We start from the raw sequence: 14,516 nt of genomic DNA, 5'->3' as shown, positions 1-14,516 counted from the left end.
ACAAGCTAAACTTTGCTTGTAACGTCCTGACATTGTCACTGATACCTCTAGTGTTAAGGAGAAGCAGATTGTTATGGACAAGATAGTTGCAAGGAACAATGTGCTACAGATGGCACAGTGGCTGATAGCTTTCCATAACACAATAACACCAGCTGAGTCACAGAGGCAACCACACTTTTACTTTTATATCATAAAAAATGATACATTTGCCATCTTGTTTAACTTTGTCATTCAGCAAAGTCATTTCTCTCTCGTCTGCTGCTGTAGATGTGAAGAGCTGGCTGGTGATGTTTGGCTTCCAGCTCAGTAACATAATCCCAGGGTTCCCTCGACACTCGCTCTACTTTGTGGAGCCACCATACGAGCTGCAGGCCACCCAGCACTGTGAGAATGGACAGGTATGGACTACTTTGCAAAAAATAATTAAATCCACTAGTAACCCTATTTTAGTGATTTAGCTTCTGTCATAAATTTAATGTTAACACTTTATCCAACTTTTTCATGTAGCTCATCACAGGTGTGCAACAGGCAGCAGAGCGTCACAACCAGGCTTTCATGGCCCTGGAGGGTCGTCTCCTCAACAAGGAACGTCGCAGACGAAAGGACAAGCCGGGTCACTGGTTTGGCACCAGCACTCCCATAATAGGTCGAGGAGTAATGCTGGCATTGAAGGAGGGCCGAGTGGTGGCCGGCGTGTCTGCTTTGGCCAGTGATGACAGCCGCAAAGTGGCTCTGGTGCTAAACGGCGCCCAGTACCTTGAAGGCACCCATTACACCCAGGATGGGAAGGACTGTCATTTCTTTGTGAAAGTTGGCTCTGCTGACAGTGACCTGTTGGCCCTCGGGCTTACAAATGGCCGTAAGTCCCTTGAGAGCGGCATCAATGTTACAGTGAGTGGCCGGTCAAGAAGAGGAGTGACTGTAGAGTTTGCAGTTCCATCATTAGTACTGAGTGTTCGGTACGGGCTGGCTGTGGATGTGGTGGATGAAGAGAAGGTAAGACTGTTGGAGTTAGCCAGGCAGAGAGCTTTGGCTGGGGCCTGGGCCAAGGAACAGCAGAGGGCCAGAGATGGGAAGGGAGGCAGTCGCCTCTGGACGGAGGGGGAGAGACAGCAGCTACTAACAACAGGTAGAGTACAGGGCTACGACGGCTACTATGTACTGCCTGTGGAGCAGTATCCAGAACTGGCTGACAGCAGCAACAATATCCAGTTCCTCAGACAGAACGAGATGGGCAAGAGGTAACAGCCCACCTGAACTCGCTTGAGGGGCAGACTCTTCCCTCTCTCCCACTTTCACTTCTCTAAATCCTGCTCCTTTTTCCTACCCAGCCTCCTCAACCCTACTCCTCTCAAAACCCATGGAGAAATAACCAACAAATGGGGTTACTCACGGAACGCTGCAGGGACTTTTGAAAAGAATGACTTGTCAGAAAACATGTTATTGTTGATTTTACTGCCACAGGCAAAAAATTTAAAGTTTAGTCAAACAGCTCTTTTTTTGAAAAAACTTTGAACAACTGAAAAAGCACTGAAGAACTTTAAGAACTGTTGCTTAATGAATAAGAAGATTCCCCTTTTTAAAAAAGATAGTGATATTTTCACCCATATTTTTTGGGTCACACTGAGAGCGGCCATGACAGCTACTGAACACACGGTGGAGTTGTACTGTGCTGGCATCTGCAGTGAAGGCTTGTCTGTCTCTAATAGACACTGAAGGCAAAGGGACCAAAGTGGAGACAAAGCCACTCCAGAGAGCAGCCATTACAACTACACATCAACAGAGGACGTCATAAAACAGCGGCAGACAAGGCAAGGTTAAAAGGTCGTCCAATACTATGAGTCGTCTCCCTGTCTCAGGCCTCCCATCGTCCACCACGGACCAGTCCTCTGCTGCTGAGGCAGCGCACATCCAACCAAGCAACACACATGCTAACGGCATCATTTAACAAATCCAAGCTGTTAACAGACTAGAGGATAAACTTTTTAAAAAAACAAAGTCAAAAAAAGTGATGGCTATATTTGTGGACAGTGGTATCACACAGCATTGTTTATTTTGAAATGGGGAGAAGAATCATATTACTACATATGTGTCTGACTACACTAAATTTCAGGATGTTGCGTATACTGTAGATGCCGTAGTTTTGTACGTTTCAGTCGCGGTAGAATTGTGAGACTTTCACCAAGGCACTTCTGTACAGAACGATCAAACACACCACTCACAGAGTCTGGAAAACATGCTAAGTTAGTATTTATTTTATTTTATTCTTTTTTATTTATTTATTCTTAGTACTATATGACAATCATGAATGAGTCACCAGTTCTATTCGAAATGAACATTAATGGATGAGTTTATTTTCTTTTGTAAAATATGTAAGAAATGTTCATTTTGTTTTTGTATTAATTTCAGTTTGCTGCCAGGGCAAATAATAGTCACTCTCAAAAAGAATAATTTATGTAATAAAGTGTTTTAAAAAAACGGTTTATACTTTAAATAAAGTCTTTAAAACTGTGAAATCTGTTTTTTCGAAATATATTTCGATGTACAGTGTATAGACCTACCTTTATGCAGCACAGTAGAATATTGTTCAGAATATCAAGTTTTATATTTCTAAGAGGAAGTGGCTTGTAATGTGCAAAATCTTTAGCTGGTCTTACTACTCTAGAGTTTTGTGGCACTCTAATATTCCATATCTACAATATCAATCCCCAGTTTGTTGTTTTTGACTGTTTTTTTGCTTGAAAGCAGAGATATTTCTGTCCTAGATCCCAACAGCAGTAGCAGTAATGGATCCCTCTCACTGTGAAGAGACTCGTGCTGGATGTCATAATGTACCAAATCAGTATTATCAAAGGATGATTCTTATACATTCACTGAAACGAGACTCTTCTGAGAACCTTATCAATAAAACATAATTGTTTACTTCATCTGAGCACCGTGTAGTTCACTTTCATCTCATTTTTGTGTTTGAAGACTATTGATGTTCTTTTTACAGTAACAAATTCCACCAGACTCGAATGACACACATTCACACCAGCAGCATTTCAAAGCAATCTCTGGAGTGATGTTGATATAGCTCCATTGATTAAAATAGGCTGACTGTTTCTTTCTCTTTCTCACTCATGCATCAACCTCACTGATATTGCTTCAGATCTTCTGGTTTGAAACAAAATATGAATAAATGACTTAATGGTATGCCAGTAAGCAAGTACTCAACAACCAATGTTTTCCTCTCTCCAAACACATTTCTTACAGTAATTAAAACACATACATGGGCCCACTATTTTTGACACTGACTGTTCATCGATTCTAATGTGCTTTTAAGTGGCCATTAAGATAACCCCTGTTAACTCCAAATGCTTATGTGTAACTGTTATTTCCTGGGATAATTTTACTCTGTTCTATTGAATTTTAGATGTCTCACCCACTTTCAAAAGTGGCTGAAGAGGTGTTAGTGTCCATAACCAATATTTTAATAGTTTAAAAAACTAATGTGAAAGGGGTCACTTGTAGTACTGATCCCATTGAGAGTAGATAATTTCAGAGCAGACATTTTAGCATGCAATGGCGGGGAAAGCACAGGTGTGACTGATAACATTATTTAGGTGAGGTAATTAAGGGACACTGCTGGCTCACTATCACACTGACATGGCTGACTGAGACACTTGATGGAACCGAGTTAGTTAATGTCATTAGCAACACCTGTGCTTTTCCTGCTAAGACGAGTCGAAATGTCTGCTGTGAAAAAGCTCCATTATCAGATTATCACCCAACGCTGCAGATTCTCACAGCAACATAGAGTCGTTTCCGGACACAGCGGGCAGTTGTTTGCACGGTCTTCGGTTGTAGAAACGATAAACAGAGTTAAAAAGTGGGCAAATGCTGTCCTACACCAAGTGGCCACGGATAGGACTCCAAATTAATGCTAATGTTATCCCACGTCTGCCCACGTCTTTTTAGCAACAATTTGCTAACACGTTCGTCAACTTGAAAGGTGATCATGTGTCAGTGTTGCGTTCACAGTTTGTTTCCACTGCCCCCAGATGGCCAATTAATACTAGTTACTACGGCTCCAAGTGAAAGTGGCAACACCACACTATCCATTGTGTAACAGTCCTGTGCTTTACGTTTACCCTAGTACAGGAGTTAGCAACAAAACGTACTTGACGTATCAACAGGTGAAGTACTCATCATGCAGAACGTCCCATGTCAGCGTTTAAAATCTAGGCAGTACTTAAGTAAATTTGACCCCCTTTCTGTACTGTTGGACAGTTAATAAGATTTCCCTCTGATTCGTAGTGGAGCAACAGTATTACCACCACTGCTTTTAAGGTAGTGTGCATTAGGAAACCATGATACATTCTGTAATTTATTCCCTTGTCAGTTTTGTATAAAATTCTCTCCAGTGATTTACTTTCACTTAGCTTCACTTTTCTGAAACATAGTTGTTGCATCAGACAGGCAGCCATGTCGCTACCAACGTCCTGTACTAGCAGCTGTGTTATAAATAGCTGAATGGATCCGACCAGGCCCAAGCAGCAACAGTATACTGATCTATACTCCCTACTCCCGATTTAACCCCAACACTCCACCCACACTTGTGTTTACTGCTGCAATCCCTCAAACACAAATCACAGAGCCTTCCATTTCATGGGAATAAATTATTTTAATGCAAGATTCTCATCTTAAGCAAAAAAGGCAAACAACAGGTCATTTGGTTTTCTCTGTTGAGCAATCACAACATTTTTTTTTCACATTTTCAGTTTTATCTCCAAGGTATGTAATAAAAATTATATTGGAATTTTTTTTTCTTATCAAGATCACCATGAAAAAAAAACATTGTGGCCATATAATGTGAACAGTAATCAAACATAAATCACTGTCATCTTTAAAAATGCATTCCATTTATTGTCATATGATTCCACCTGAAGACGTATGTCGGCAAAAACAGCTTCTGTGCAAATGAAAGGGATACATTTCAAGCATGTAGCACCCAGTGGCTCATTAACAGCCAGGGTCTTAGTGGCCTTTGGGGTATGGGGTATAGGATAAGGGGTAGTCCTGGGGCAGGATAAGCAGCTGAAGGGGGGGGGGGGGGGGGTTGGGAAGGGTTGGAGATGGTTGAAAGGGCAGGCAGGAGTAGTATCTTACAGAGGTAATCATCATAAAGTGCCAAAGAGCATCACACTAGATGAGCCTGAGATCCAAGTATACTGTATGTGTGTACGTGTTTTTGTGTGTCTACCTTGTCTGTGTGTGTGCTGCCTGTTGTGTGTAGGTGTGCAATTGTAATAAAGAGCCTGAGATTCAGGTTATGTTGAGAAGCTCAGTTACAAGCTGCTACAGAGTAGCTCCTGGACAGGGTCGGTCAGTCAGTCAGTGCTGAGGGTTTCACATCAAGGTAGAGTGGGAGGCCTTGGGAAGAGACTTCCGCATGGGATCGAGGCTTTTATTTATAGACGTGCAAAAAACGTGTCGAGGAAATGGAGGGGTAGTTTTAAGGGCGTGCAAGGTTTAAGGCAGATGGGGGGAGCGGGGCGATGGGATCTGAGGCACAGAAATGGGGGGCAAGGGGGTTATGGGGGTGAACAGTTGGTGAACAGCGTTATGTCAGCATGTCCCAGAGACAGCAGCAACACAGAGCTGTCCAGCAGGCTGTCAGGCATGTGTCTCCTGTGTCGTCTCTTCTCCTGTCCTCCACCACGTACACTGCAGGGGAAAAAAGAGACGAGTGCAGATGAGGAGCGATGTAGAAGAAGGAAAAAGAATAGAAAGAAATTACTGACTTTTTCTTTCCTAAAATTGCATAAAAAGTCCTCAGCAGGGAGTTCAAGTGTAACCATGGCTGCTATGATTTTCTTCTAATTACGTTCATCACGGGAGGCACATCTCCATGGTAATACCATAGCAGCCCAGAGCCATGATCAGACAGCGTTACAGTCAGGTAACATTAGCATCGCTTTGATGTATCATTGGGCAAATGAAATGAGAGCTTTCGGGACCACACACCTCTGTGCCCCAACAAGGCATTTCCCCTCACTTCACATGTACAGCATTGGCTTTATTTCACCTTCAGTCAAAACATCTAAATTAGTTATGTGAAAGGATTATGTTACCCATACGTGAGGTTTACCATCTGTTCCAGACAAAAAGACAAGTCAAACAACAGGCCTGACCGAATACATCTCCCCTTCCTTGTGTTTGCGATTAATCATTTATGTGGAGGAAAACAATCATCCTGCTTTTAACAGTCAGGTGCAGTGACTCATGACATAGGTGAATGTGTTACTAAGGTAACCCTGCTTCTGGTCAATAGATAAAGTGAAGCTAGCTGACCACTTATCACACTGAACTCTGATAATAATATGACAAAGAAGTGGTTAATGAATGGCTAATATTTAATAATCAACAGTGCAATCAAAATGACTCACTGCATGAATATTGATAGAATGCTCTGCTTTGATCAACCAGAGGAGGCTTATCATAAGTCAGGGTCACAGCAGCAACACCTTCCTACTTGCTTGAATACATAAAGGTGTTAACTGTGTTCTCTGAGAGCAAGACTGTTCTTTTTGCATATTCATTTTGAATATTTTACAGTGTGCTTTTTGTTTCACAGCTTATGCCACAGTTTATTCAGGATGTTCAGTTGGGAGGTGTTACTGCATTAACACACCTTTTTATCTTAACTCCACACTGTTGAATCCTTAATTGCTTACTCTGCATATTAACAGTTTTAGCATTTTACAGTCCCACATGGAGCTAAAACAGTTTTATCAGATGACTGATGAGACAATCAATAACAATTGAATTAATAATGAATTCATTCAAGTCATGTTTCATAATGCCAAGGATTTGATGGTTCCAGCTTCTCAACTATTTTCTGCTCGTCCTGGTATTTTATTAAAATACAGTAAATGTCTTTGACTAAGAAGCAATCAGAAGGCGTCACCTAGAGCTTTAAGACATCAGTTAATCTGGTAAATGAATGCCAGATTAATTGATGATGAAGGTAATAGGGCTTTTTCACAGCAGGAAAATCACAGGTGTTATTAAAAACAATGGCCCCATTTTCTGTCCCATGAAGCCATGGCAGTGTGACAGTGAGCCAACATGAACAATACCAGGACCCTGAAAATTAAGCAGCCAGATGGAATTTAGCCTTCTTTATTTGTATTGTTTACATTTGTGTTTCTTCAACTGTGACGTTTGATCACCAAACAGCTAGAACCAGCAAACGTGGGGTCACATGACCAATGGAGACAGCTGAAGGCGGCAGTAAGCTAATTTACAGTACTGTGGAAGAGGGTAAACAGTGAAGACGCCCACAGCACAACTGTCATTGGAAAGTCAGTAAAGGAAAAAAAAACTTTGAAAAGCTTGTCACATTTCTTTATTCTTTTACTTCTATTTAGTTTCAAATTTAAAACAGATTATGGGAGAAACACATTAAAGACCAGAAGCCTCTCTCCAATATATGACATCATTTCTATTATAATATTCATGCAAATATAATTTCTAGTTGATTAGACTTTGAAAACAACATGTCTGGATTCCTTCAATATAAAATACTATCTATCTTCAATCATCCCAGCATTTTCTCACAGATTCTTTAATGTGTGGGTCTGTTGCACAACAAAAGAATTCCACCTACTGTTCAAATTGTTTGGCTGCAAATTCCTCCTGAAATGTGTCTGCTGTGACATTTTTCTTTTTAAAAAGAAAACAAAATGATCAAACCCAAAGTTGTTATTACTGGTCAACCTTGCAGCAATCATGCTACCAAACTAGCTATGAAGTTAGTGCTAACCCCGGTGGTAGTGTGACCCTCGCCTTAGAGTTTGAAACAGTCTGTCCAGATTCTCCGGATGCAGACGAAAATTCCCAGTCAACACCTCTCTCAGTATAGTACTGCCATATTATCAGAGGTCTTCAATCATTTTGTTCTGACACCATTTTGAATAACCTACACATCTGTTATCACTCACCTGTGTTTTTGGGAGCTTCCCCATACATAGGGCCAGGAGGGGGTCCCCCTTGCCAGCCAAACTGTGGTTGTCCAGGGTATCCATGGTAAGGAGGCTGTCCTGGGCCGGGATAAGGACCTCCGGGGCCCACTGGTCCGGGTGGGTAGTTAGGGTATGCTGGATTAGGCTGCTCCATGTTTACAGGGTATCCCTGTTGAGGATAACCCTGAGGTGGGTAGCCTTGTGGAGGTGGGCCCTGGGCTGGGTAGCCTGGAGCAGTGGGGCCGCTGCCTGGGTATGGAGGGGGCTGCTCAAAATTCATCTTTGGGTTGAACAATCACCTGAAAAAACCAAGAAAACAGGGGTGACTGTTTATATGACTGGTACTTTTCTAATGGTTGTTAGTCTGCAAAGTAGATACACTGAAGACAGACAGAAGGAGTCTGTCCTGTGTACTGATCAATACTGATACGAATATCAAACAAGTGACAAATAATAAATACTACGGGTCAACACCAGGTACCACATGTTATATTATCACATATTAGAAATGTATACATGTTCCTCTACAGGAAAGATAAATACAACAGTTCATCATAACTTTTTAATTTATATAAGTGAATGTGTCTTGATTCTGATCACACCAATGTGTGGTTTATGTATGGATTATGCAGATAAGTGTGTGAATGTGTATCTATGCATGTGTGTATAATCAAGCCTCTAGAGTCACATTAGGACTAAGAATCCCCAGAGTCCTGATATAGGAGCACAGCATTTTTAGACAGGCACAAAAATGATGCAACTGTTTCCCAGAACAGGAAAGTACATAGCATATAAATCCATTTCCTGATGTTTCATGCTTTTGCAGACTCATATGGCAAACAACCATGGCCTCCACAGGAAGGACAAGCCCGACATATTATTTTAGATTTTGCTGAGGGTGTCATTTGAGCCAACGGTCAGTCACAACCCACATCAGCCCTGCCAGGGATAAACAACCATTATCTTACCATTCACACAAGGACTTTACAAATGGAGGCTGCGTCAGTGTGTGTAGGGTGAGGCTACTCAAGTGAACCATGGGAAAGACAAAGAGACTGCAGTAACCATACAGGTCTGCACTGGTTGTATCTTCACACTTGGTTTTCCACCTTTCATACTCAGAAACAAACACGTGTGGCATGTCATATTAGCGAGATCACACATTCATATTGCATTTCTGTGGGGTGTGTGAAACTAACATACAAAAGACAGTTTAAGAAAACATTCCTTTTGTTATTACCTACCCAGAGACTGTTTAAATCTTTAAGCTATTCTGACAGCACAATAAATGTGTGTAGAGGTTATTTGTTTCCCTTTAGACCTTGTGAGAAGGCAGTGCATTTCCCAGCCAACCACTAATGGCTTCTGTTAAGGTAGATCTGGGCTCATCACAACCCTTATGCTAGCCTTCATCACTGGACTTGCTCATGCAAAACAGCCACAACAAAGGAAAGTGGGCCACATGGAGGACTGCAACTCTGTTAGGCCGCCCAGGATTCCTCTGTCACGATGCATGTATAAACTGTAAACATCTAAATAGCACTCCAACTCCTTTCTGCTCCGCTACTGTTGGTATCCACATCCAATCTTCTGTCTATAATGAAGCAATGCAGTAACTGTGGCTGTAAACTGAATTGTGCCTTGAGGCATTTCTCACAATGGTAGAACAATGGTGGTTGCCAATGCCATTATCAGTACTTGTTATCTGTTTTGGAAAAGCTTATATTGTATCAATTAGGTTCAAAGTATCATGCTTGATTATTTTATCTCTCTGGTTGCCTAATTTGGTAATAACATTAGTAATAGGGTTTAAGGGTAGTGTTATACCTGAAGATAATATAATGAATGCATTTCATACAAATTTCTAACTACTGTGATATTGCAAATTTCAACAGACCAAAGGGGAAGTTAAAAGAATACAGCTGCTAATGTTGTACTAAGTCATGATCACAAAAGCTGGACATTTTACCACCCGAACGTGTCCTTGAAGCTACTGACAGATGGCAGGGCCTCAGTAACTATGGTTACTGTGCTCCAGGAGGAACAAAATGATCCCTAGTGGATTGTTTGTGTTGTACCTTAAGGCAGCAAGGAGCAGTAAAGTAACACAATTATCAGATTTCTCTTTCTCCCCGTTAACAGGGAAGCTTCTTCCATGACTGTCAGACCATTGCTCCAGCTCCTAAATCATCTGTGATTACAGAGTGTTACATTGCTAAGAAAAGGTTGGGAAAAAGCTTCTTTCAAAGGGACCTTGTTAATAATACGTAACCTGACACCACCGAGGATGGCTGCAGCATCAAAGTTCACCTTGTCGTCTACCTTCTTGCCTTCATTGTACCCATATAATCTCCACCAGTCTTTGGTATGAGACTAAGCTCTGTTGAGAAGAGATTTACAGCCATTTGACCCATATGAAGACTTGAACAGTACGTGAGTGTATGTTCATTTGCATGTGTGTCATTTGTTTTTTCTTCCCTGTTGGCTTATAAGAATGAGTGAGTGAGCTCACTGTTTCCACAACAATATCATGGTGATAATATCATGTACAGACACACACAGACAGTGCCCCTGAGACCTGTCTCTATCCATTACATCCCACTGAACCTAATGGCATTGTACTTATTAAAGAAGGATTAACAAACGTAGTCAGTGCACTAACAAATGTATTAGTATTTAGGTACCTGATCAAATAAATCTGAAATACACTTTGTGCTAGTATCAGTTGCTGTTAAGCTCAGATAAATGTCAACGTTATGGTTATAAAATACAAGTGCAATGGTCAGACAGGATATAAGTTAAATGAATGAACAAATTCCTACATTTCCTATCTTGATGGAAATTTACAGGAAATTTACCAGTTATTCTAACCACGTTATGTCAACTTTAAAGTAATATTTCCATTGTAAATATTACACAGTAATACATGGCAGATGGCAGACATAGAGAACTTTCATTATATTGAGTCTATGTTACACAGCAGCTCTGTAGCCTGGCAGCCAGTGTTTACTTTCTCTACGTCTAGAGACATCACAATACTAAGAGGCCGGCTGTATATGAAGACACCCCATTGGACCTAATTAGGAAGACCACCATATCTAACACAAACAAACACTCACTGGCAACGGTGATATTTAGCCACAACAACATTCATTTGTATTCGACAGTTGAGCTCGTTTGTTTTTAACTAATATTAACATATTCCCTTTTGTTAGTGTTAGAACTGAAAGTAGGAAAAGTGTATTTTCACATCAACGTGTGGACATTAGGTTGAGCAACGTTTAAGAAATATTAAGCTACTCACAGAAGCCGAATAAGTGGCACCTGCAGGCCACGGACCCAGCAAGTTCAGGATGACTAGGCTCCTACACACATAGAAACAGTAACGGACATGTGTGGACTACTTACCTTAGAATAAATAGTGTTCCTGTCTGGCGTAAATAGCAGCAATGTCTGTTTGAAGAGAAACTCCTTCTGTCTCCTGTATTTATTACTATTTTGACCGCGATGAGCGACTCTCTAGCCTCCTGAAACCTAGTGCGTATCACGTTAGCGGGACGTGACGTCATTAGAAGGGTACGACAAGGGGAGTGCTGGTAGGTATCAACAGATGGGATTGGCTGCTGCGACAGCACCGCTGCTTACAGCGTCCAATCACAAGCCAGAGCGATGACCAGAGGGACGTCAGGGAAAAGCGATGACTCCTGATCATCTGGCTAGATGAAAGATTAAAAAGGTTTACATCACCGGCTCTAAAATGAAATGAATACGAGGAGAGAGATTAGCTCAGGAGTGACTAATAAATGTCAGTCATTAATTAGTGATCTGATTATTGTCGTCATTGGAATTTGATTGTTGATTTTATTAAGGTTACGGAAACTTTGCAGCTCCTAAACGTTATAAAAAATAATAATTTTTGAGCATAATTAGAATTATATATGAATAATAATAATAATAATAATAATAATAATAATAATAACAACAACTATTTGGGCCCCTTTTGTTTACTGCAGTGCACGTTTAGTCAAGGTGCAGTACTGGTTTTCTACCAGCAGGTGTCAGGCTCCTACTAGTATGTTTTTCTTTGAGGCTTGGTTGAGACATCATTCATTTATTTTTGTCATTTTAACCATCAGTCATATATGTCAGATATATCAGTGAAGCACTTTTCAAATTAATAAAAGCATATGAGGGGCATTTAAATTACAGATTTTTAGAATATATACGCACATTTAGACAAGTTGTGTAGTTTGTCCTTTTTTACTATCAAAATACACCATGCAGAGTCACTGTACCCATTGTTCTAATGTTCTTTATATAAATCAACAGGCTAGGGTTGGGGAAAGTTTTAGCTTTCATTTAAAGCACACACATGCATTTAAACTATTGTGTGAACAAAGTGCTGGAAAATTATCGTGGGCACAAGTTCCCAATAACAATAATGTCTGATGTTGTCTGTTTATAGAAAAGTAGGCCATTTCTGTGTGAGTCTGCTCAGTTTCTGTTATGACAAGAGAGAGCTATGGCTCACGGGCCTCTCTGCAGGTGTCGAGCTTTAGCTCAGCGTCAGTGTCTGTGTTCCTTTTCATTGGGTGGTGGGTAGACAGTTCACAGACAGAGTGAAGCACACATGCACACACTGGCAAATACATGCATTTATAAATGTACTTCATTATAAGTGTATGTACATACTGTACAGTATACTGTACAGTACACATAAAAGTGTCAAGATGATTTACTTAAGATAACTTGGCAGCACTTTAAAATACTTTATTACAAGCAAAATCCTGTATTCACAATGTCAGCAAAATTTACCAAAAGTATCAAATGTTAAAGTGCTCATTATGCAGCACAATGGGTAAGAATGCATTAATATATAATACTGGATAGCAATCATAGCTGCATTAACATGTAAACAGAATTTATGTTGAGGCATTAATGTTCGACTGAGTTGATTTATTTTACTGTTTAGTAGTTTATCTTTAACAAATTATCATATTTAAAAGTTGGTGTACAGTAAGTATATTTATTATCTATCTGTAAACTATAACTATAACTGTAAAGTAAAGACACCCATGTATATATACCACACACACAAGGCAGAGGTAGGCCTGGGTGACAGGGTTGTGAAACATCATCTCAGTTCCTCCATTAGACATGACATTACATGAGTACAGTATGAGCATAGTAGCATACCAGCCAGCATGACAGCTGCCATTGACAGTGGAACTAGAAAATAGTCTCTATTGCAAGTGATACAGGCTGTGCAACATGTGATAAGGCTTGCACAATCAGCATGTACAATCTACTGTGTATCAACAGATACACAGACAGAGTTGTAGACCGGTAGTGCCCCTGTGAAACAAGAACCTGACCTTTGACATACACATGCTAGGCTATGTTTACAGCCAGTACAAAGTTATGCATGGAAAAGATGATGAAAGGTAGTATTGCTAGTGGTAAATGAAGAAATAGCATGGCACCATCTTTACAAATACTGATGTGATTCTGTTCTATGAGGCATATCAGAGATTGTGCAACAAACAAAACAGCAAAGCAATGACAGGCTTTATCTAAAGATTCAAACACATGGCAACACAGTGTACTCTGCATGGTAATTCTCAAACTACTGCATAGTAAGCAGTAAGCAAATATTGTTGTCCCCTTTAAATATGTTTAACTAATAATGAAAAGCACTTGTGAACATGTGACACAACATGAACCTGATGTAATCCAAGAAACAGCTTGAGTCTCAGATTTAATTCAGTGCAGCAGTGATCTAGGAATTGAATATTATTTTAGCAGTGTACTCAATAAAAGTCACTCTGTAAAGCAGTTGGCTGAAATTCTGCAATGTAAAAGTTAAAGTAAATGTACTGTAAATTTAAGTATGCATATCTGTGTTCAAGAATGGGACAAACACATGGCCAACTTCAGCCCATCTCCCTTCCCCGTCTTGATGGATGTGTCCAAGCAGTCCATGTGTTTGAGTGTCTGTTTACATCGTCACCCCAGCAATTCAGCCCTGAGCCCGTACCATCGGCTTCAGCAGGAGCAGCTGACAAAAATAGAGCTGCATTGACCAGCCCAACTCGACACAAGCCTGGAAGGGACACTGGAAGGGGAGCAGGGGGGTAAGGGAGGGGCCAGTGGGTGAAAAGGGGGAATATTTTGTTTATGGAAAAGGGCAATGGAGCAAGTTTACCAGGGTTCACTTAACCTCAGACAGAAGGCAGGGAGGTGAAGTGAAGCTGTTTCCAGTGGTACAGGGCTGATATTTTCCAAAACAACATTTCATGGACTGTACTTTGTGGCAAGCCATGAGCCGAGACGAAGCATTTCAAGATCAGAGGCAAGGAGAACTCTGTGTTACACTGATGGTCACTATATGGATAGCTAATCCAATACCATACAATGTGTGAAATGCAGTTGAATAGCACTATATACATTGCCATCTTTTACTTTGAAATTATGACTATTTTTACCTCTAAAATATATGTAATTATA

At 40.6% G+C, this 14,516-nt stretch overlaps 2 protein-coding genes across 7 annotated transcripts in view; one reads left to right on the top strand and one right to left on the bottom strand.

The window, feature by feature from the left end:
• tenm2a (teneurin transmembrane protein 2a) overlaps positions 1–2,927 on the top strand; it is a 221,344-nt gene extending 218,417 nt beyond the window's left edge. For all 6 annotated transcript variants that reach the window (XM_051072189.1, XM_051072187.1, XM_051072188.1 and 3 more), the window contains 2 exons: positions 268–398; positions 508–2,927. In XM_051072189.1, coding sequence (XP_050928146.1) covers positions 268–398; positions 508–1,245 — 869 coding nt within the window. In that variant the 3' untranslated portion in view covers positions 1,246–2,927. The remainder of the gene's footprint in view (positions 1–267; positions 399–507) is intronic.
• Positions 2,928–4,646: 1,719 nt separating this feature from the next.
• zgc:165573 (cysteine-rich and transmembrane domain-containing protein 1) lies at positions 4,647–11,585 on the bottom strand. The gene is made up of 3 exons (XM_018675472.2): positions 11,418–11,585; positions 7,989–8,308; positions 4,647–5,709 (listed from the first exon to the last, which is right to left on the bottom strand). Exons 2-3 carry the CDS (start codon positions 8,287–8,289, stop codon positions 5,606–5,608), a joined length of 405 nt encoding a protein of 134 aa, XP_018530988.1. The 5' UTR covers positions 8,290–8,308; positions 11,418–11,585; the 3' UTR covers positions 4,647–5,605.
• Between the last annotated feature and the right edge of the window lie 2,931 nt (positions 11,586–14,516).

This window comes from Lates calcarifer, linkage group LG8, assembly GCF_001640805.2.
Source record: "Lates calcarifer isolate ASB-BC8 linkage group LG8, TLL_Latcal_v3, whole genome shotgun sequence".
In the NCBI taxonomy this organism is placed as follows: domain Eukaryota; kingdom Metazoa; phylum Chordata; class Actinopteri; family Centropomidae; genus Lates; species Lates calcarifer.
Note: the sequence above shows the minus strand (reverse complement) of the source record. Positions and strands in the feature narration are given on the sequence as shown.

Excerpts from the sequence above, each read along its gene's own strand:
- zgc:165573 (XM_018675472.2), bottom strand. The coding sequence starts at position 8,289 with ATGAATTTTGAGCAGCCCCCTCCATACCCAGGCAGCGGCCCCACTGCT. Across the intron at positions 5,710-7,988 it reads GGAAGCTCCCAAAAACACAG|TGTACGTGGTGGAGGACAGG; the intron begins GTGAGTGATAAC and ends TTTCCCCTGCAG.